Raw genomic sequence first — 23,866 nt, forward strand, 5'->3', positions numbered from 1 at the left:
TCCTAATCCCGCCCCCTGGGGACACTGTAAACTTCCCTCCAGTGTGAACAATATCGGTTCACAACTACTGTCTGTTTTCTGTCCCTTCACCAATTTAGTATCCACGCTGCCACTGCTCCTTTAATATCATTGGCTCCAATTTTGTTCACCAGTCTATTATGAGGTACTTTATCAAAGGCCTTCTGAAAGTCCAGAAACAGAACATCAACTGCACTACCTTCATCAACCCTCTCCTATTTCATCCATTGGCTCATTCAAGTCAGCCAGGTTAGATTTGCCTTTAAATAAAATCCATTTTGTCTGTCGCTAATAAACCCATGTTCTTCCAAGTGACGGTTAATTGTGTTTCGGAAATAACACCGATGTTAAGCTGAGTCGCCTGTAGTTATTTGGTTCATCGCGCTCTCCTTTTTTGAACAGGGAAGTAACGTTTGCAGCCCTCCCGTCCTCTGGCACCTTTCCCATATCTAAGGATTGGAAGATTGTGGCAGAGTGGGTGACATTTCTACTTTGAGCCCTGTCGACCAATTTAGTACATCGTCCTAATCGATTTATATCCTGTCCAATTTCTCTAACACCTCCTCCTTTACTGTACGATTGGCAGCATCCTCTCCTTTAGTGAATACGGAGGTAAAGTGTTAATTTAGTACCTCAGCCATGTCCTCTGCTTCCACAAGATTGCCTTTTTGGTCAGTAATCGGCCCCACCTTTCCTTGGACTATTCTTTCACGCTTTATATGTTTATAAAAGGCATTAGTGTTCCCTATTATGTTACCACTAATCATTTCTCATACATTCTCCTTGCCCCTCTGTTGCTGTTGTGTGTTTATTACACTAGTGGCAGCGTTAGTGAAACAGCAAAGTACTGAATTTTACAAAGTCTCAAACTGGTACTGAATTAACAATTGCTTTTCCATTTCCACAGTGGGGAAAGGAAAGGCTGCTGATTGATAGTTATAACGCACGGGCACACACACAAATGGAGAATTATGATTGTAAAACAGCAGTCAAATCCACCAGTTGTATATTCATGGTGTTTTCTGAGATCCCAGAGGTTGGGTGATTGGGCAGAAGCGTGGCAGATGCAATATAACGTGGATAAATGCGAGGTTATCCACTTTGGTGTCAAAAACAGAAAGGCAGACTGTTATCTGAATGGCAATAGATTGGGAGAAGGGGAAGTGCAACGAGACCTGGGTGTCCTTGTGCACCAGTCGCTGAAGGTAAGCATGCAGGTGTAGCAGGCGGTGAAGAAGGCAAATGGTATGTTGGCCTTCATAGCAAAAGGGTTTGAGTACAGGAGCAAGGATGTCCTGCTGCAGTTGTACAGGGCCTTGGTGAGACCACACCTTGAGTACTGTGTGCAGTTTTGGTCGCCTTATCTGAGGAAGGATGTTCTTGCCATGGAAGGAGTTCAGCGAAGATTCACAAGGCTGATCCCTGGGATGGCAGGAATGACGTATGAGGAGAGATTGGGTCTATACTCGCTGGAGTTTAGAAGAATGAGCGGGGATCTCATCGAAACTTATAAAATTCTGACAGGTCTGGACAAATTAGATGCAGGTAGAATGTTCCTGATGGTCGGAGAGTCCAGAACCAGGGGTCATAGTCTAAGGATAAGGGGTAAGCCATTTAGGACAGAGATGAGGAAGAATTTCTTCACCCAGAGAGTGGTGAACCTGTGGAATTCTCTACCACAGAAGGCGGTTGAGGCCAAGTCTTTAAATATATTCAAGAAGGAGTTAGATATATTTCTTAGAGCTAAAGGTATCAAGGGATATGGGGAGAAGGCAGGGACCGGGTACTGAATTTGGATGATCAGCCATGATCTCATTGAATGGCGGAGCAGGCTCGAGGGGCCGAATGGCCCACTCCTGCTCCTATCTTCTATGTTTCTATGTAAACGGAGCAAGCTTGGGGTTTGATGTGGTAGAAGGCGAACGAGATGAGAACGGAAATAATCTAGAGTAAGAAAAAGCCCGAAAATTAAACAGTCTGGAACAGAACATCAATTTGTCTTCTCTTATCATGGAGAAATCAAATATTTGACACACTGTGTGTTTGAAACAAAGCTTATTTATTCACTGAAATAACAACAGAAAATGCTGGAAATACTCAGCAGGCCAGGCAGCATCCGTGGAGAGAGAAACAGAGTTAACGTTTCAGGTCTGGGACCCTTCATCAGAACTGGAAAAAGCTGGAGATGTAACAGATATTACTAAGGTAAGAGGCAGGAAAGTTATCCTGGGTGGATCTGAAACAGGAAGGGTGGAAGTTCAGTTGGAATCCACGTGGAATAAGTTGGAACCGGAGACAGGTGCTGAGGAAAGAGATGTGGCTGTGAAACCGAGTCTTGGAAAATGTTGCAAATGGGGATGGCAAAATCATACAGCATGAAAAATGGGAGTAAGGGTTAAAGTCTGAAATTGTTGAACTCAATGTTGAGTCCAGAAGGCTGTAAAGTGCCGAATCGAAAGATGAGATGCTGTTCCTCGAGCTTTATTTATTCACTATTTAAACAGAATATTAATCTCCAGCGCAGATACAGGAGTTATTAAGATCAGCAGAAACAAACCATGACTACTAGAATGAACATGGTTCAGTCCTCAATCTGATCACAGTAAATCATGTTCCATTCACTAATCTGGTCTTTTACCCAGCATTCCCCGCGGTGGACCACGTGCCGCACCCAGACTACAAGAGCCCAGCGCGCAGGCGCGGGAGGGGTCGGTATATTGAGCATGCGCAGTGCATTACTGGAGATGGAGAGGAGCTGAAGCCGGAAGCGCGATGGTGCAGCCGGTAAAAATCGCGATGGAGGGAGTAATGGACCGGTAGGTGGGTGGGGAGGCTTCATAAACAACTCGTGCAGGAGGCAAGCCCCGAATAACAACCTGAAGATCCCTTGTTTGCAGTTGCGGGGATTTCTTCCCCTTACAGGCCCAGGTTAACGGCAGCCATCTTTGTAAAGGAGGACGGAAAGTTTCAGTGCGACGTCACCCTATGCCTGAGATAAAGAGCCTTGTGTCCAATGCGGGGAATAAAGGCCCACAGCCTCCCCGGGCCCTGAACAAGGGACTGGAGAAACTGCGGATCAGACAATCAGCCGGCGCTAGTCCCGCCCCTCGGGCTCCCCGATTGGTTGGAGGACCCGCCGCCGGCTCGCTCCTCCAGCCCCGCCCCTCAGGCTCCCCGATTGGTTGGAGGACCCGCCGCCGGCTCGCTCCTCCAGCCCCGCCCATTGGGTGACGCAAGCCCCGCCCCTCGGGCTCCCCGATTGGTTGGAGGACCCGCCGCCGGCTCGCTCCTCCAGCCCCGCCCCGCTCGCTCCCTATTGGTCGGAAGCTGCCGTCAATCAGGCCGCGGGCCCGGGTGACGTGTCCCCGAGGAGATCACGTGCACCGTCCAAGTTCCGCCGCTCGGTCCGGGGCCTCGCGGACTCTGAGGTTTTTCTATTTCTCTCGATTCTCTCCCGATCCACCCCGCGCCATTCTCCACCCAATCGGAGCGGAGAAAACTCACTTCGCGTCACCGATCGCGACTCTGGAACCGACACCAAGGCCTTTCCCCGGAATGGCCCCGCGCAGACTCCGTCCGGCAGGATCCGAGTGCGCAGGCGCAGCTGCGAGTGGGGGAGGGGGGTCTGGTCTCCTCTGGGCATGCGCGGTCATTACCCTTGGTGACCGGGAGGGGTCGTTGTGCCGGACTCAGCCCAAACCGCCGCTCCCTGTGCGCATGCGCGGACTCTCATCTGTCAATCAACCAACCGCCAGAAGAGGTCGCTGGTGAGAGCAGTGAAGAAAGAAAGACTTGCATTTATATAGCGCCTTTCACCACCACCGGACGTCCCAAAGTACTTTACAGCCAATGAAGTACTTTTGCAGTGTAGTCACTGTTGTAATGTAGGAAATGCGGCAGTCAATTAGCGCACAGCAAGCTCCCACAAACAGCAATGTGATAATGACCAGATAATCTTATCATTTTTTTAATGTTGATTGAGGGATAAACATTGGCTCAGACACTGGGGATAATTCCCCTGCTCTTTCCCACATTACAACAGTGACTACTTCATTGTAGTACTTCATTGGCTGTAAAGCACTTTTGGATAAAAAGCACTTTAGGATCAAAACAGTGGGAGACTTTCAGAAGGGAAATAGAGAGAGTACAGCGCCAACATGTTCCTGTAAAGGTCAAGGGTGGGACCAACAAGCAAAGGGAACCTTGGATGACAAGGGAGATACAAAAATGCATTAGAAATAAAAGGGGGGCTTTTGGCAGTTACAAAAGACTAAAGACGGAAGAAGCCCTAGAGGAGTATAAAAAGTGCAGGGGCATACTTAAAAAAGAAATTAGGAGGGCGAGGAGGGGCCATGAAATAACACTGGCGAGCAAAATAAAGGAAAATCCTAAGATGTTTTATAAGTATATTAAAGGCAAGAGGATAACCAGGGAAAGGGTAGGGCCCATTAGGGACCAAAGTGGCAATCTGTGTGTAGAACCAGATGATGTAGGCGGGGTTTTAAATGAATTTTTTGCATCTGTGTTCACTATGGAGAAAGACGATGCAGACATAGAAATCGGGCAAGGGGATTGTGACATACTTGAACATATTAGCATCGAGAGGGAGGAGGTGCTAGCGGTTTTAGCAGGCCAAAAAGTGGATAAATCCCCAGGCCCGGACGAGATGTATCCCAGGCTGCTGTGGGAGGCAAAGGAGGAGATTGCAGGGGCTCTGACACTAATTTTCAGAACCTCTCTGGCCACAGGGGATGTACCAGAGGACTGGAGAACAGCTAATGTAGTACCATTATACAAGAAGGGTAGCAGGGATAAACCAGGGAATTACAGGCCAGTGAGCCTAACATCTGTGGTAGGGAAATTATTGGAAAAAATTCTGAGGGACAAAATTAGTCTCCACTTGGAGAGGCAAGGATTAATCGGGGATAGTCAGCATGGCTTTGTCAAGGGTAAATCATGTCTGACAAATCTGATTGAATTTTTCGAGGGGGTGACTAGGGAGGTGGATGAGGGAAATGCTGTGGATGTGGTTTACATGGACTTCAGTAAAGCTTTTGACAAAGTCCCGCATAGGAGACTGGTCAAGAAGGTAAGAGCCCATGGGATCCAGGGTGCCTTGGCGCGTTGGATCCTAAACTGGCTGAGTGGCAGGAGGCAGAGGGTGATGGTCGAAGGTTGCTTTTGTGACTGGAAGCCTGTGTCCAGTGGGGTACCTCAGGGATCGGTGCTGGGTCCCTTGTTGTTTGTGATCTAAATAAATGATTTGGATGAGAATGTAAAAGGGATGATCAGTAAGTTTGCAGATGACACGAAAATTGGTGGGGTGGTAAATTGCAAGGGGGAAAGCCTCAGGCTACAGGACGATATAGACGGGTTGGTCAGATGGGCGGAAAAGTGGCAAATGGAATTTAACCCTGAAAAGTGCGAGGTGATGCATTTTGGACGGACAAATAAGGCAAGGGAATACACAATGAGTGGTAGGACCCTAGGAAGTACAGAGGGTCAGAGGGACCTCGGTGTACATGTACATAGATCTCTGAAGGCAGCAGAACAAGTAGATAAGGTGGTTAAAAAGGCATATGGGATACTTGCCTTCATTAGCCGAGGCATAGAATATAAGAGCAGGGAGGTTATGATGGAGCTGTACAAAACGCTGGTGAGGCCACAGCTGGAGTACTGTGTGCAGTTCTGGTCGCCTCACTATAGGAAGGATGTGATTGTTTTGGAGAGGGTGCAGAGAAGATTCACCAGGATGTTACCTGGGATGGAGCGCCTCCGCTATGAAGAAAGACTAAACAGGCTGGGGTTGTTTTCCTTGGAGCAAAGAAGGCTGAGGGGGGACCTGATTGAGGTGTACAAAATGATGAGGGGCATAGATAGGGTAGACAAAGAGGAACTTTTCCCCTTAGTAGGGGGGTCAATAACAAGGGGGCATAGATTCAGGGTAAGGGGCAGGAGATTTAGAGGGGATTTGAGGAGGAACTTTTTCACCCAGAGGGTGGTTGGAATGTGGAACTCGATGCCTAAAAGGGTGGTAGAGGCAGGAACCCTCACAACATTCAAGAAGCATTTGGATGAGCACTTGAAATGCCATTGCATACAAGGCTATGGACCAAATGCTGGAAAATGGGATTAGACTGGACAGGGATGGATGGGCGGCGCAGACACGATGGGCCGAAGGGCCTCTTTCTGTGCTGTAAAACTCTATGACTCTATGAGGATATCTGGTGGCACTATATAAATGCAAGTCTTTCTTTCCTGAAATAATGCCATGGGACCTTTTACATCCACCTGAGAGAGCAAACAGGGCCTCAATTTAACATCTCATCCGAAAGACGGCCCCTCCGACAGTGCCGCACTCCCTCAGCACTGCACTGGAGTGTCAGCCTGGATTTTTGTGCTCAGGTCTCTGGAGTGGGACTATGAACCCACAACTTCCTGACTCAGAGGCGAGAGTGCTGCCCACTGAGCCACTGGCTGACACTAAAGAGCAAGCAGTTCTGACAAATGGTCATCGACCTGAAACGTTAACTCTGTTTCTCTCTTCACAGATGCTGCCTGACCTGCTGAGTATTTCCAGCATTTTCTGTTTTTATTAAAGAAACGAGGGAGTGATTGCTGACGGGAAGAATGTTGGGTCGTCCTGCGCATGCGCACCTCCCTGGCGGCTGAGGCGAAACACCGACTCGCCCCCACCTGAGCCACGCACGCGTACCAGATGTTGCGGCTCCGCATGCACGCCCGATGTTCCAACCGCGGGGTTTTGTGTGCTGAGCATGCGTGTTGCGGACCGTTCGGGATGGGCAATTGTAGAGCAGGAGGGAGAGCGCGGGGGCCATGAGCACATGCGCGGGACTCAGAGTCAACAGAGCACTTTCTGCAGAGCCGGGGCCTTGTGGGTATTACAGCCGCCATTACTGCTGATCCTTTCAACCAACCTGTGCAGCAGCTGGGGCCTGAAAATCAGCTTCACTGCCCCTAGGTTCGGAAAGGGGAATATTAAACAACAGTTTGCCTCTGATCCTTTTCTGATCTCAATTTACAGGGTTATAGAAGTGGAGCAGTTACAGGCGGGAAGCTCAGACCAAACATCACATCAAGATCTGACAGAGTCGCTGGATTCATCAGGACCTGAATATCATCGACCTTTGCACATGGAAGGAGAGAGCAGGGATCGCAACGCAGACAAACCGCACACGTGTTCAGTGTGTGGACACGGATTCAGCCGATCGCCTGACCTGGTGAGACACATGCACCGTCACACCAGGGAGAAACCGGGTAAAGGTGGGGACGGCGGGAAGGGCTTCAGTTCCCCGTCTGCATTGGAAGTTCAACGGCACAGTCACACCAGGGACAGTCTGTTCACCTGCTCCGTGTGTGGAAAGGGATTTGTTTGTTCATCCCACCTGCAAACACACCAGCTTGTTCACACTGAGGAGAGACCATTTCAATGTCCTGACTGTGGGAAGAGCTTTAAAAGCGCTCAGTATCTGAAGGCACACCAGCTTGTTCACACTGATGAGAGACCATTTCAATGTTCTGACTGTGGGAAGAGCTTTAAAAGCCCCAAGGAACTAAAGCTACACCAACTTGTCCACACTGATGAGAGACCATTTCAATGTTCTGACTGTGGGAAGAGCTTTAAAAGCGCTCAGTATCTGAAGGGACACCAGCTTGTTCACACTGATGGGAGACCATTTCAATGTTCTGACTGTGGGAAGAGCTTTAAAAGCCCCGGGGAACTAAAGCGACACCAACTTTTTCACACTGATGAGAGACCATTTCAATGTCCTGACTGTGGGAAGAGCTTTAAAAGCGCTCGGTATCTGAAGGCACACCAGCTTGTTCACACTGATGGGAGACCATTTCAGTGTTCTAACTGTGGGAAGAGCTTTAAAAGCCCCAAGGAACTAAAGCTACACCAACTTGTCCACACTGATGAGAGACCCTTTAAATGTTCTGACTGTGGGAAGAGCTTTAAAAGCCCCCAAGAGCTGAAGGGACACTGGCTCCTACACAGTGGGGAGAGGCCGTTCACCTGCTCCGTGTGTGGGAAGGGATTCACTGATTCATCCCACCTGCTGGTACATCAGCGATTTCACACTGACGAGAGACCCTTTAAATGTTCTGACTGTGGGATGAGCTTTAAAAGCTCCGGGGGTTTGAAGAGACACCAACACCTACACACTGGGGAGAGGCCATTCACCTGCTCCATGTGTGGGAAGGGATTCACTCAGTCATCCCGCCTGCTGGTACACCAGCGAGTTCACACTGGGGAGAGACCGTTCACCTGCTCTGTGTGTGGGAAGGGATTCACTCAGTCATCCCGCCTGCTGGTACACCAGCGAGTTCATACTGGGGAGAGACCGTTCACCTGCTCTGTGTGTGGGAAGGCATTCACTCAGTCATCCAGCCTGCTGGAACACGAGCGAGTTCACACTGACGAGAGGCCCTTTAAATGTTCTGACTGTGGGAAGAGCTTTAAAAGCTCCGGGGCGCTGAAGGGGCACCAGCGAGTTCACACTAACGAGAGACCCTTTAAATGTTCTGAGTGTGGGAAGAGTTTTAAAATCTCCGGGGACCTCCAGCTACACCAACACCTACACACTGGGGAGAGGCCGTTCAGCTGCTATGTGTGTGGGAAGGGATTCACTCAGTCATCCAACCTGCTGGCACATCAGCGCGTTCACACTGACGAGAGGCCCTTTAAATGTTCTGACTGTGGGAAGAGCTTTAAAAGCTTTGGGGAGCTGAAGGGGCACCAGCGAGTTCACACTGACGAGAGGCCCTTTAAATGTTCTGACTGTGGGAAGAGCTTTAAAAGCTCCGGGGAGTTGAAGAGACACCAGCGACTTCACACTGATCATAGAATCTAACAGCACAGAAGGAGGTGATTCGGCCCATCGTGTCTTTGAAAGAGCTGTCCAATTTAGTCCCACACCCCAGCTTTATCCCCAGAACTCTGCAAACTAGTCCTCTTCAAGGACTTGTCCAATTACTGTTTGAAAGTTCCTGTGGAACCTGATTCCAGCATCCTTTCAGATGGTGCGTTCCAGATCTGAACAACCCTCTGTATGAAAACAATTCTCCTCATTTCCCCTCTAGTACTTTTAGCAACTATTTTAAATCTGTGACCTTTGGTTACCGACCCACTTGCCAAAGTGAACAGTTTTTCCCTACTTGCTCGATCAAATCCCCTCATCATTTTGAACATCTCTATTAGGTCTCCTCTTAACCTTCTCTGCTCTAAGGGGAACATTCCCAGCTTCTCCAGTCTCTCCACATTACTGAAGTCCCTCATCCCTGGTACCATCCTGGTCAACCTCCTCTGCACCCTCTCCCAAGGCCTTGACATCCTTCCTAAAGTGTGGTGCCCAGAACTGTACACAAGACTCCAGCTGAGGCCAAAACCCTGCAGCTGTACAAAACCCTGGTTAGACCACACCTGGAGCACTGTGAGCAGTTCTGGGCACCACACCTTAGGAAGGATATATTGGCCTTGGAGGGAGTGCAGCGTAGGTTTACCAGAATGATACCTGGACTTCAAGGGTTAAGTTACGAGGAGGGATTACACAAATTAGGGTTGTAATCCCTGGAATTTAGAAAGTTAAGGGGTGATCTGATCGAAGTTTTCAGGATATTAAGGGGAACAGATAGGGTAGATAGAGAGAAACTATTTCCGCTGGTTGGGGATTCTAGGACTGGGGGCATAGTCTAAAAATTAGAGCCAGACCTTTCAGGAGTGAAATTAGGAAACACTTCTACACACAAAGGGTGGTAGAAGTTTGAAACTCTCTTCCGCAAACAGCAATTGATGCTCGGTCAATTGTTAATTTTAAATCTGAGATTGATAGGTTTTTGTTAACCAAAGGTATTAAGGGATATGGGCCAAAGGCGGGTGTATGGAGTTAGGTCACAGATCAGCCATGATCTCATTGAATGGCGGAACAGGCTCGAGGGGCTGAATGGCCTCCTCCTGTCCTATGTTCCTAACTAGTGATTTGTAAAGGTTTAGTGTAACTTCCTTGTTTTTGTATTCAATGGCACTATTTGCAAAGCCAAGTATCCCATACGCTTTCTGAACCGCCTCACCAACTTGCTGTGGCACTTTCAAAGACTTGTGAATATGGGCCCCCAGGTCCCTCTGCTCTTGCACCCCCTCAAAATAGTCCCATTTGGATTATACGGCCTCTCCCTGTTGTTTCTCCCAAAGTGCATCACTTCACACTTATCCTCATTGAATGTCATCTGCCTTGTGTCTGCTCATTTCACAGTCTGTCTCTGTCCTTCTGAAGTCTGCCACTACTACACTCACAAAACTTGGCAACATAGTAAATAGTATCATCCGTAAACTTTGAAATTGTTCACCTATACCCAAGTCCAGGTCATTTATATATAACAAGAAAAGCAATGGCCCTAATTCCGACCCCTGGGGGAGCCCACTGCATACTTCCCTCCAGTCAGAAAAACATCCCTCAGCACTGCTCACTGCCTCCTCTCCCTTAGCCAATTATATACCCAAATTACCATCAGCCCTTTAATTCCCTCTGCTTCTATTGTCAGAGTAAGTCTCTTATGTGGTACTTTATCAAATGCCTTTTGAAAGTCCATAGATACAACATCTACTGCACTACCTTCATCAACCCTCTGTTACTTCATCAGAGAACTCAATCAGGTTAATCAGACACAATTTACCTTTAACAAATCCATACTGGCTGCCCCTTATTAACCCATGCTTCTCCAAGTGAGAATTAATCTTGTTCTTGACAATGGTCTCTAGTTGTTCACCCACCACTGACATTAGACTGATTGGCCTGTAGTTACCAGGTTTATCCCTCTCCCCTTTTTTTAAACAGGGTGTAACATTTGCAATCCTCCAGTTCTCTGTCACCACTCCCATATATCTGAGGGAGATTGAAAGATTGTGGTCGGAGCTTCTGCTATCTCCACCCTAGCTTCCCTCTGCAATCTAGGATGCATCCACCTGGACTGGGTGACTTGTTAACTTTGAGTGATGACAACCTATTTAGCACCTCCTTTCTATCCATTTTTATCCAATTTCTCTACTCTCTCCCCCCCCCCTCTCTACTGCGACATTAACTTCATCCTCTTCTTTTGTGAAGACAGATGCTAAGTACTCATTCAGTACCTCAGCCACGCCCTCTGCCTCTGTATGATGAGCTCCTATTTGGTCCCTAATCGGCCCCACCATTCCTTTAACTATCCTTTTACTTTTCATATGTTTATAGAAGATTTTTGGGTTCTCTTTTATGTTACCCGCTAATCTTTTCTCATATTCTCTCTTTGCCCTTCTTATATCCTGTTTCAATTTCCCCCGCACTCTCTGTATTCTCCTGGTTTTTGACTGTATTCTGTACCTGACATTTGTTGTAAACCTCCTTTCTCTGTTTTATTCTAACCTCGATATCCTTTGTCATCGGGAGCTCTAGCTTTGGATGCCCCATCTTTCCTCCTTATGGGAATATGCTTGGTTTGTACCCGAACTATCTCAGCCTTGAAGGCCTGCCATTGGTCATTCAGTTTTCCTGGACAATCTTTGTTTCCAGTCCACCTGTGCTCGATCCCTTCTCAAATCACTGAAACTGGCTCTCTTCCAGCTGGGTATTTTCACCATTGATTTTTCTTTGTCCCTTTCCATAACTACTTTAAACCTATTGATATTGTGATCACTGTTAACCAGATCCCTCCTGTCCCAGAACCGATGAGAGACCCTTTAAATGTTCTGACTGTGCAAAGAGGTTTCAGAATTCATCCAACCTGCTGAGTCACCAGCGAGTTCATACAGATCCTCAAAGAAAGGAAAATGTTTTAGAAAGGCTGGCGACACTATAAAGATTCGTAGCCATCTCAGAGTAGTGACCCTTTAATTACAATCTCGCGGAACAAGAAGAATCGCTGTCCCTTTAACTACCACACATCCCTGTGTGGAGGAGAGGGGAGATACAGTCTGTCCCAGTAACTGTCGCAGAACAGAATGAGCGACCCTGTCCCATAAGGGTTTGACCCTCCCCCACTCCCTGCTTTTCCTCAAGTGTCTGATCCTTAAAATTCTCAGCCTTGTTTTCAAATCCCTCTGTGGCTCGCCCCTCCCTATCTCTGGAATCTCTTCCAGCCCCGACCCCGACAATCTTCCGAGATATTTGCACTCCCCTAATTCCGGCCTCTTGAGCATCCCTGATTTTAATCGCTCCACCATTGGCGGCTGTGCCTTCAGTTGCCTGGGCCCTGAGCTCTGGAATTCCTTCCCTAAACCTCTCCATCTCTCTACCTCTCTCTCTCCTTCTTTAAGATGCTCCTTAAAACCTACTTCTTTGACCAAGCTTTTGGTCATCTGCCCGAATATCTCCTTATGTGGCTCGGTGTCAAATTTTGTTTTCTAACGCTCCTGTGAAGAGCCTCGGGATGTTTTACTACATTAAAGGCGTTGTTGTTTCCTGAAACTAATAATAAATTCCGCAGAGGGAAAAAAACTTGTACTTTTACTCCCAAATATTAGAAAGTTTGTTCCACAGAAGCACGAGATTTATCTGCTTTTATTGATGAATTTAAAAAGTCTCTATTAAAACCTGAGCCAGTGTGTTGTGAGACAAAGAGCCTTGTGTCCAATGCGGGGAATAAAGGCCCACAGCCTCCCCGGGCCCCGGGCCCTGAACAAGGGACTGGAGAAACTCGCTGCCCTGCGGATCAGACAATCAGCCGGCGCTAGTCCCGCCCCTCGGGCTCCCCGATTGGTTGGAGGACCCGCCACCGGCTCGCTCCTCCAGCCCCGCCCGCTGGGTGCCGCTAGTCCCGCCCCTCGGGCTCCCGGATTGGTTGGAGGACCCGCCACCGGCTCGCTCCTCCAGCCCCGCCCACTGGGTGCCGCTAGTCCCGCCCCTCGGGCTCCCCGATTGGTTGGAGGACCCGCTGCCGGCTCGCTCCTCCAGCCCCGCCTACTGGGTGCCGCTAGTCCCGCCCCTCGGGCTCCCCGATTGGTTGGAGGACCCGGCTCGCTCCTCCAGCCCCGCCCACTGGGTGCCGCTAGTCCTGCCCCTCGGGCTCCCCGATTGGTTGGAGGAACCGCCGCCGGCTCGCTCCTCCAGCCCCGCCCCGCTCGCTCCCTGTTGGTCGGAAGCTCCCATCAATCAGGCCCTGGGCTCGGGTCACGTGTCCCTCACCGACTTTACAGAGAAAGCCCTGCACGGTCGCCGGGCGGAGATGCAGGTCAGCGGCAGCGGGGCCGGGAGATTAATAAACTGTGGGTAGGCCGCAGCGCAGAGTTTATAAAGTTGGAGAATGGTCTCAGGCCCGAATGAGATCCAGCGGCCGAATGTGTTCCGCCGGATGGCAGCGGTGAGGCTTTTACTCGGTGACAGGCCCGGGTTAGGCGCCGCCATCTTGGTGGAGGAAAGACAGACCGGTTCCACCTGCAGCACGGTGCATGTACGGCCATCTTGGTACAGGAACAGAGAGTGGGCAGGGCTTCAGGGTCCCAGTGACCAGGAGAGACAATCATTGACTCATTGATTTTATTCTCACTCTGCACACAGCGGGTGTGGAACTGAACCCAACCAGAGTAGAGGGAGGGGGAGAACTGGGAGTGGAGGAAAGAAATGTTGGAGATGGTGCGATGGGTTTGGATTTCAGCACAGGGAGGAGGGAGAGTGTGTGGGACGGGGATTTACAGCTTTGGGGTTAAAATGTGTTATTTTGGTCATATTTCTAGATTTGCCATTTTCTGCCCACAGGGCAATCACAGTGCACTGACCAACACCTCAGCTTGTCAGAATAGGGCAGGTGGAACCGAGCCAGAGGCAGCTCTGGGGCTTCATCTTCTGAGCATTGGGTTGGTAAAGAAGAATTCCATTGTTTATTGGGCCCTGGGCGAGCACTGCCCCCCTCCCACAATTTTAATATTTTGATGCATCTGTCTATTTATATACTAGGAATGTTTTAATTGCTTTCATAGCAAAATGCATTTATTATTAAACCTCCACAGAAGCAACTGTGGTAACAATTGAATAAAACTCAGAGAGTTGTGGGGAGCTGGAACGCTCGACCTGAAAAGGTCATGAGCTGATTCCATCAATGAGTTTAAAAGGGAGTTGGGCGGGTACTTGAGGATGAGGATCTTACAGGGTTACGGACAACAAGCAGGGATGTGGGACTAAGCATGAGTGCTCTTTCTAAGAGACAGCACAGGCACGATGGGCCGAATGGCCTCCTTCGTGCTGTACGTTTCCATGATTCTATGAAAACTAACAGAACCAAACAAAGAAATGATCTTCCTTCATTATTGATCATTTCACTAAATTTCAACAGAGTTCTCTATACACCAACAACAACTTACATTTATATAGAGCTTTTAAAATGTCTCAAGGCACTTTACTGTAGGGTAATGTGATGAAATAACTCTGTGTTCTGGCATTTGTATTGTCTGTTGTTGTACTTGTTAATGTCTGGAATGTTCTACAGGTGTAGCCACTAATGCTCCTCCCTAGCCCCGCCCCTCTGGATCCTTCCGGATTGGTGTGAGTCTTACTCATAAGGGCTGGGTCGGTGATGAATGATGGTTGCCCTGTGTTAACTCGATGCCATGTTCTTACTTAATAAAAGCCTTCAGTTTTAAGCTTTAACCTCTTGGATTCAGGCAGTTATTTGGCACATCAATTTTATTAAGTAAACTTTTGCAAGATGGATCAATTTTTGAAACCAGAGCGTCTGGATATCGATCCCCATTCGGCAGATGCATCGAAGAAATTTACGCATTGGCTTTGATGTTTTGAACACTTCATCGCATCGTTCGATCCGACGGTTAACAAGTTGGGTCTTCTAACTAACTTGGTAAGTCATCAAACTTACTTTATAATTGAAGATATTACTACATATGAAGAGGCCCTCGCAGCCCTTAAGGCCCAGTACCTTAAGTCGGTTAATGAAGTATATGCCAGGTGTCGTTTGTCTACTCGCAGGCAATTACCCGAGGAATCCCTGGACGATTTCCTGCAGGGTCTTGAGGCTTTGGCTAAGGATTGCAACTATAAGGCTGTCTCTGCCATACTGTATCAGGAAGAAGCCATCCACGATTCTTTCATATCTGGCCTCCGATCTAATTATATTAGACAGAGACTCCTCGAGAATGGCTCATTAGTTTTAAAAACGGTCGTCACTACTGCTCAATCATTCGATGTAGCCCAGAAGAATTTAGAAGTGTATGCATCAGCCCATGCGTCCCTCTCAGCCTCGTGCGTTCCGAGTATGGAGGCATCCATAACACCAAAGGAGCCTCCACTTAATCCTATTGTTGCGGCTGTACCCCATGGGTCTAAGTGTTATTTTTGTGGCCAATCTAAACACCCCAGGCAAAGATGCGCAGCCACAGAGGCTACCTGTTTTAAATGTAAGAAACGGGGACATTTTCGTAAAGTGTGTAAGGGTAATCCTGTACCCGATGTCTTCTCTGCTGCCGCCTGTCGTTTTCCTCTAGCCTCGGTTACGGTTGACCAGACCATACCGTGTTCCTTGTCGAAATCTATGATGGACATCAAGATTAATGGTCGTCCTACTGGGTGTTTGATAGACTGTGGCAGTACTGAAAGTTTTATACACCCCAACCTTGTTAACTCCTGTTCATTGAAGGTGTATCCTACTCGAAGTGAAATCGTGATGGCGTCCAAGTTCCTTACTTCGGAGGTAACTGGATATTGTAAAGTCACATTGACCGTTAAGGATACAGAGTATAAGGACTTTAAACTCCTCATATTACCTCAGTTGTGTGTGAACTTAATTTTAGGCTTGGACTTCCAGTGTCAGCATGAGTGCATCACCCTTAAGTGTGGTGGATCCCAGCCTCCGCTCACAGTCTGCGGCCTTTCTACTTTAAAAATAAGTCCACCTTCTTTGTTCGTGAACCTTGCTCGTAATTGTAGACCGATAGCGACTAAGAGTCGATGGTATAGTTCAGAAGATAAAAAATTTATAAAAGAGGAAGTGGAAAGGCTTCAACGGGAGGGAATCATCGAACACAGTAATAGCCCGTGGTGTGCCCAGGTGGTGGTGGTTAAAACTATTTAAAAGAAAAGACTTGTGGTCGATTATAGCCAGACTATAAACTTGTATACCTAATTAGACGCCTACCCTTTGCCTCGTATTTCTGAGATGGTGAACCAGATAGCTCAGTACCGCGTGTTCTCCACCATTGATTTAAAGTCTGCCTACCATCAACTCCCCATCAAAATAGAAGACCGACCTTATACGGCCTTCGAAGCTAATGGGCGCCTGTACCAATTCCTTCGGGTGCCCTTTGGAGTGATGAATGGGGTATCCGTCTTCCAACGGGAGATGGATCATATGGTAGATGAATACGCATTGGAAGCAACATTCCCGTACCTGGACAATGTTACTATCTGTGGCCGCGACCAACGGGAGCATGATCAAAATCTTGTGAAGTTCCTAGAGACTGCAAAGAGGTTAAACCTGACCTACAACGAAAACAAGTGTACCTTCAATACTACATGTTTGTGTATTCTTGGTTGCGTTGTGGAGAATGGGGTAATCGGGCCAGATCCTGAAAGATTACGCCCACTTAAGGAATTATCTTTACCTCACACTGTAAAAGCTTTAAGAAGGTGTCTGGGATTCTTCTTGTACTATGCCCAGTGGGTGGCTAGCTACTCAGATAAAGTCCGACCTCATTAAGTCGATGTCTTTTCTGCTATCGGTGGAAGCTCAGGAGGTTTTCTTTAATATCAAACGGGACATTGAGAAGGCAGTGGTATGTGCCGTGGATGAGAAGCTCCCTCTTCAAGTGGAAAGTGATGCATCTGATTTTGCGTTGGCAGCAACTCTTAACCAAGCTGGCAGACCAGTAGCTTTCTTCTCTCGTACATTGCAAGGACCAGAAGTTCGACATTCTTCAGTGGAAAAGGAGGCACAGGCAATTATCAAAGCAGTCAGGTATTGGAGACATTATCTCGCTGGCCAACATTTTACGCTTATTACTGACCAGCGATCTGTGGCCTTTATGTTCAATACTAAGCAGAGAGGCAAGATCAAAAATGATAAGATTTTAAGATGGCGAATAGAACTGTCAACATATGACTATGATATTCAGTACAGGCCTGGAGTATTCAATGAGCCATCGGATGCTTTGTCATGAGGAGTACATGCTAGTCTAGGTATAGATAAGCTTCAAAGTCTCCATGATGCACTCTGCCACCCTGGGGTTACCAGAATGAACCACTTCATTAAGTCCCACAATCTACCCTACTCTATTGAGGAGGTCCGGACAATGAACAGAACCTGTCGTGTTTGTGCTGAATGCAAACCCCGCTTCTATAAGCCGTCCGAGCCAGCTCATCTTATTAAAGCAACTCGACCATTTGAGCGTTTGAGTCTCGATTTTAAAGGTCCCATTCCATCGAGCGACCGTAATGTCTATTTTCTTAATATAATAGACGAGTACTCTCGGTTCCCTTTTGTTATCCCCTGTCCGGATGTGACCAGTGCTGTTGTAATTAAATGCCTCTGCCAACTGTTTTCCTTGTTTGGCATGCCTAACTATATACATAGTGATAGGGGTTCTGCCTTTATGAGCGAAGAATTGCGACAGTTTTTGCTATCGAAAGGGATTGCAACGAGTAGAACTACCAGCTATAACCCTCGTGGTAATGGTCAGGTCGAGAAAGAAAATGCGACAGTGTGGAAGGCTATCGTACGGTCTCTGAAGTCGCGAGGCCTGCCGACCTCTCGCTGGCAGGATGTCCTGCCAGACATGCTGCATTCCATAAGGTCTCTTTTGTGTACAGTGACGAATGCCACCCCTCATGAAAGGATGTTTAGCTTTCCAAGAAAAGCTACCAATGGAGTACTGTTACCCACATGGTTGACGACCACGGGCCCTGTGCTGTTGCGCAGACATGTGAGAGGCCACAAGACTGATCCACTGGTGGAGGAAGTACAACTCCTCCATGCTAATCCCCAGTATGCGTACATTCAATATCCGGATGGGTGAGAGGATACAGTCTCTATTAAAGATCTTGCACCTGCTGGAGCTCGAAAAGAGTTCGACTCTGAGAGTAGAGTTTTCAATCGTGGTATTGGACCTTCAGAGACACAAACCCTCAGTGTGGAAAACACTGATGATTCTGGGAATTTGAATGAACCAGAGTTAGTACCCTGGGAGGAGCCTCAGCAAGAGTTACATCATTCCCAGAGGACTATCAGACCTCCTGACAGACTGAATCTATAGCAGGAGGTGAATGTGATGAAATAACTCTGTGTTCTGGCATTTGTATTGTCTGTTGTTGTTGTACTTGTTAATGTCTGGAATGTTCTACAGGTGTAGCCACTAATGCTCCTCCCTAGCCCGGCCCCTCTGGATCCTTCCAGATTTGTGTGAGTCTTACTCATAAGGGCTGGGTCAGTGATGAATGATGGTTGCCCTGTGTTAACTCGATGCCATGTTTTTACTGAATAAAAGCCTTTAGTTTTAAGCTTTAACCTCTTGGATTCAGGCAGTTATTTGGCACATCAGGTAATAAGACAATAATCAACACACTTATTTTGTTTGTGGTCCAGTGCACTGACACAAAGTTCCTTCACAACTGTAACAATTTTATTGCGGTTGCTGTGAAGGCTGTGCTCACTCTACTCGTACACCTGGTCTCCAAAGGAGGCAAAACAGGACTAATGCTGCCTCAGCTCTTTTTGATCAGAAAATATCAACTGTTTCGCCTCGCCAGGAAATGCACAAAAGAGGCAGCAGTGCTGATTGGCTGCCCAGGAAAGTCCTATTTAGATTAAACGCCTTCACCCAGAGGGTGCTGAGAATGTGGAACTTGCTGCCACAGGGAATAGTTGAGGCGAAGAGCATGGGTGTATTTAAGGGGAAGCTGGATAAACACATGGGAGAAAGGAATAGAAGGAGATGCTGATAGGGTGAGATGAAGAGAGATGGGAGGAGGCTCGTGTGGCGCATAAACACCACATGGACCAGTTGGGCCGATTGGCCTGTTTCTGTGCTGTACAATCTGTGTAATTCTATGTAATAAGAGAGGAGAGAATGTTCCATAGAAACTAGAATTATCTGTTCCAAATTTTAATCCTGAACTTACAGTGATGTCTTTTGTAAACTGCTTTTACAGGGAATATTGGCCTTTGAATTTGGAAGGAGAAATGTTTGCCTGTTCTGTCTGTGGGAAAAGATTTCAAAGATCGGTGTGACTGGAAAAGCACCGAGACACACACACCCTAGTGAGAGTGTTCCAGTGCACTGACTGTGGAAAGAGCTTTAACCAGTTACACAGTCTGAAAAAACATCGCACCGTTCACAGCGGGGAGAAACCGTACACGTGTTGTGTGTGTGGATGAGGCTTCAACTGATTCAGCTCCATGTCCCAGCTGGAAACTCATCGACGCAGCGAGTTCACACCGGGGAGAGGCCATTCACCTGCTCCGAGTGTGGGAAGGGATTCACTAATTCATCCAACCTGCTGATACACCAGCACATTCTCACTGGGGAGAGACCGTTCACCTGCTCCATGTGTGAGGAGGGATTCACTAATTCATCCAACCTGCTGATAAACCAGCACATTCACACTGGGGAGAGACCATTCACCTGCTCTGTGTGTGAGAAGGGATTCACTAATTCCTCTGACCTTCTGAGACACCAGCACATTCACACTGGGGTGAGGCCGTTCACCTGCTCTGTGTGTGGGAAGGGATTCACTCAGTCCTCCAACCTGCTGACACACCAGCGAGTTCACACCGGGGAGAGGCCGTTCACCTGCTCAGTGTGTGAGAAGGGATTCAATCAGTCATCCAACCTGCTGAGACACCAGCAAGTTCACAAGTGACTGCAGAGGTTCGATTCTGCTGTTATTGCTGCTGTTAGTCACATCCAGGACTGAACCATGTTCATTCTGACAGTTGGGGTTTGTTTCTGCTGATGTTAATAACCCCTATAACTGGGCTGGATTTTAATATTCTGGATATATAGCTGATTGAGTTGTCGGGGCTGCAGTGTCCCTTTAAGTACTGCTGTGTGATCTTTCCCCTTAATTTCTGATTTGTGTCCCTGAAATATTTTACAATAAAATTATGAACTTTTACTTCAATCGTATATTAATCTTTGCTATAAAATCTACAATTCATTGTCTGAAAGATTCCATTGATTATCATCTCCAATTAGAAAGTGCTGATTAATCCTCGCTGACAACTCTTACTGACTTACACATTACACACAGTGGCACCTCCGTTATCCACCAGAAAGAAGGGGAATGGGAATTGGTGGAGAATCGAGAGACCCCAAATGTTGCCCCTCCCATCTGGTACAGCAATCCCCTCGGCACGGGAATGGAGACAAGTCCAGTTATAGTGACGGGATGAGTTAAAGGTATTTACTCAGATGGGTGGAAGGTGGGAAGTGGTGTTCCATGGGGATTGGTGCTGGGACCACTGTTGTTCACCATTTACATGAATGATTTGGACTTGGGAATCAGAAGTACAATTTCAAAATTTGCTGATGACACTAAATTGGGGGGTGTAGTTAATACTGAGGAAGACTGTGATAGCATCCTTGTAGAATTATTCAGTTGTGTTCAGTAAATAGCACCATCTGTTAATTTGCTTTGACTGATCACGTCACTATATAGTTATGTGAAAAACAGAAATCATTAAAAGCTCCCAATTTCAGAATTGTCAGATTCAAACTCAACTTCTTCCAAGTACAATCTAACAATTCAAAAATTGTAATGGATGTAGGCGAGATATTAGGACTGTTGTCTAACACAATCCAAACACAGTGACACACTGACAGATGGGCAGGTGTAGCTTCACAGCGAATCCTTTCAAGCCTCACTAAAAAGTGGCAGACTGGCAATCTATTGTTCACTAATGGAGTTGTGATCTTTGTAAATTAAGAAATGGAAATGTGTCAAAGAGTTGATTAACAGAGTGGGGCATCATCTTCCTTTGATTTCTATTTCTGACACCAGGCAACAGAAAAAGGTCATTACAACACGACATAAACAGACTCTTCAGGTGTGAGACATCAGACTTCAGAACAACACGTCTGCCAGCTCTGGCCACAAACCTCAGTACAGTCAACCTTTCAGCAGCTGCAGCCCGGATTAAATAACTAGTAGTTTAACATGTCTAGTAGAACTTTTGTATCAAAATAGAAGAAATGTATTTGTGACACACACAATTAATAATTAAATCACAATGTGATTGTGAGGATCGATTATCGCATCTTGATACCTTCCGTGTCCACTAGTCGAGGAAGGTATCAAGTGAACCGGTGGACACCGCCTGCTCCCTCTCCAGGGCCACCCGGGCAGGGACAAGACCATGGGAGAGAGGCAGGCAGCCAGAGTGAACCCCCATGGGCCCCGCCCATCCTGGGCCTACAAATTGCTGTTATCACCAGGCCCAAGAGCAGGTCCAGGAGAAGATCCTCCCACTTACCCACCCCCCTCCGCACCAGGCGGCCAAAGATTAGGAGCGTGGGGCTAAAGTGTAACCAAGAGTTGAGGAGCAGCCCCTTCAGGTAACTATACAGGGGCTGTAACCTCTCACACTGAATATATACACGGCCCGTGGACTCCTCTAGGCTGCAGAAAACACATCTGGCCTTGGAGTCCGGAAAGGAGCTTAAACTGTTGCACACGACAGCTCCCTGCAACAGTCTCCACCCCAGATCCCCAATGGTGCTGGGAAGGACTCCCGCATAGAGAGCCCTCCATTGGGGACCCTCGCCTCCGTCAGACAGCAAGATGACCCACCAGTCTGATTGAGATTGGGTAATAAACAAAATTAATCAATAAATGATACAGAAACCCGAGTCCCCGGGTCCTCAGCCCTGGTGTGAAGTACGCTGGCCACCAATTTTCTGTTACTAACTGGCACCTCAGGCCCCGCCCAGTCTGGTTTAATTGCTAAATGTTTTCTAACTCGGGTTCAGGCCTGTCATTCTGAGGGAAACAAGGCCTCATTTATTGGTGTGTCCCACCCGAGCGGCTGTTAACGGCTTTAATAAACTGGCAGCAAGGTTTTATTAAAGGGGGAAAGTGGTGAAAAACGCAACTAGCGATGCCTCAAAACTCGCGGACAGAGAAATCCACTTCATCAGCGCCCCTGCCACAGGACTCAATATCCACCCCCTCCACCACTGGTGCACTGTGTCTGCAGTATGTACGGTCTACAAGATGACCACGGTCAGGCCTTGTGGAGTCAAGGGCCAGGCAGCAGAATGGATGGAAAGATCGCTACAAACTTCCCTTAACTCCAACCCTCTGATTTCTGTTCTTGTAGCCAGCTTTCCATCCATTCTGCTTCCTGGCCCTTCACTCCACACGGCCTGACCTTGGTCATCTTGTCGATCTTACATACGGTTATGGATAGCAAGCTGGTCACAAAACAGAAAACAGAGAGTAGGGGTTGGGAGTAGCTACTCAGCCTGGCAAAAGGTGGGAAGTGGTGTTCCACAGAGATCGGCGCTGGGATCACTATTGTTCATAAACGATTTGGACATGTGAATCAGAAGAACAATTTCAAAGTTTGTCAATAACACCAAATTGGGAGGTAGAGTTAATATTGAGGAAGACATAATGCAAGAAGACATTAATAAATTTCAGAATGGGCGTGTAACTGGCAAATTTAATTTCACTGTAGATCAGTGTGAGGTGGTGTGTTAATGAATTTCACTGTAGATCAGTGTGAGGCGGTGTGTTAATGAATTTCACTGTAGATCAGTGTGAGGTGGTGCGTTAATGAATTTCACTGTAGCTCAGTGTGAGCTGGTGTGTTAATGAATTTCACTGTAGGTCAGTGTGAGGTGGTGTGTTAATGAATTTCACTGTAGATCAGTGTGAGGTGGTGTGTTAATGAATTTCACTGTAGATCAGTGTGAGGTGGTGTGTTAAGGAATTTCATTGTAGATCAGTGTGAGGTGGTGTGTTAAAGAATTTCACTGTAGGTCAGTGTGAGGTGGTGTGTTTTGGTGGGAAGAACAAGGAGGCCACTCACTACTTGGACAAGGGGGTGAAATTGGGTTGCTTTGCGCCTCCTGTGATATTCAGCGGGAGGTTAGCGGCGGCAGTAGCTGGTTGCGCCCCGCGGCACACCACCGCCGGCAATGACGTCATCGCCATGCACAGCACCCCGGCTGCAACCTTGGGTTGCGACCCCTGACCTATCGCCGGACGATATGTCCGACAGGGTCAGGGGTCATTCCTGCAGCCGCGGCGACGTCACTTAAAGGGCAGGTGTCAGGCAGCAACTTTTTATTTTGGCCGACTGCCAGCACCTGCCCCCTTCCCCTTTCTTCTTCGGGGTGTCGGCCGCGATTGCTCAGCCCGGCGCTCCTCTTGATCCGACATGCCGCTCCCCAGTGGTCCGGCAGTGCCCCGGTGTGCACAGTGCTAGGCCCCTCCCCTTTAATCAGGGAGTGAAGTCTGCTATGACACGGTGCTATGTGCCGACGGTTGTGGCGCTGTTACATGAAGCGCCGTGAAATTCACTGGTAGCACCTCAAGAGGGAGGGGAGCACTTCCAGTAGCACCCCGCCTCCTGCTTGGGGCGCTACCACTGAATTTAATGTGCAGGGGCGCTAACTTTTTCGGGGCGCTAAAATTAGCCCCGGCGACGTTAGCGACCCAAAGGGGGCACCACCGAATTTCCCCCTAAGAGTCTAAATGGGCTGGAGGAGCAGAGGGATCCAGGGATACAGATACACAAATCACTAAAAGTAACGACACGTTAATAAGGCCATTAAAAAAAAGCACTGGGGTACACTCCTAAAGGAGCCTTCTGTTCCGTGCCTCGGAGCTCTGAACCATGGCAGAGA

At 47.9% G+C, this 23,866-nt stretch overlaps 1 protein-coding gene across 3 annotated transcripts in view; it reads left to right on the top strand.

Annotated features, from left to right (window-relative positions):
• LOC147084213 (uncharacterized) overlaps positions 1 to 23,866 on the top strand; it is a 746,547-nt gene that overhangs the window by 20,521 nt on the left and 702,160 nt on the right. For 2 of the 3 annotated variants that reach the window (XM_085979482.1, XM_085979483.1), the window contains exon 3: positions 7,064 to 14,654. The exons of the other annotated variant lie outside the window; for it this stretch is intronic. In XM_085979482.1, coding sequence (XP_085835608.1) covers positions 7,173 to 8,894 — 1,722 coding nt within the window. In that variant the 5' untranslated portion in view covers positions 7,064 to 7,172 and the 3' untranslated portion in view covers positions 8,895 to 14,654. Of the gene's footprint in view, positions 1 to 7,063; positions 14,655 to 23,866 lie in introns of those variants that run through there. 3 annotated transcript variants of the gene reach the window in all.

This window comes from Somniosus microcephalus, unplaced genomic scaffold (assembly GCF_052327205.1).
Source record: "Somniosus microcephalus isolate GS21.2 unplaced genomic scaffold, FLI_Smic_1.0 unresolved_chr9, whole genome shotgun sequence".
Lineage (NCBI taxonomy): Eukaryota > Metazoa > Chordata > Chondrichthyes > Squaliformes > Somniosidae > Somniosus > Somniosus microcephalus.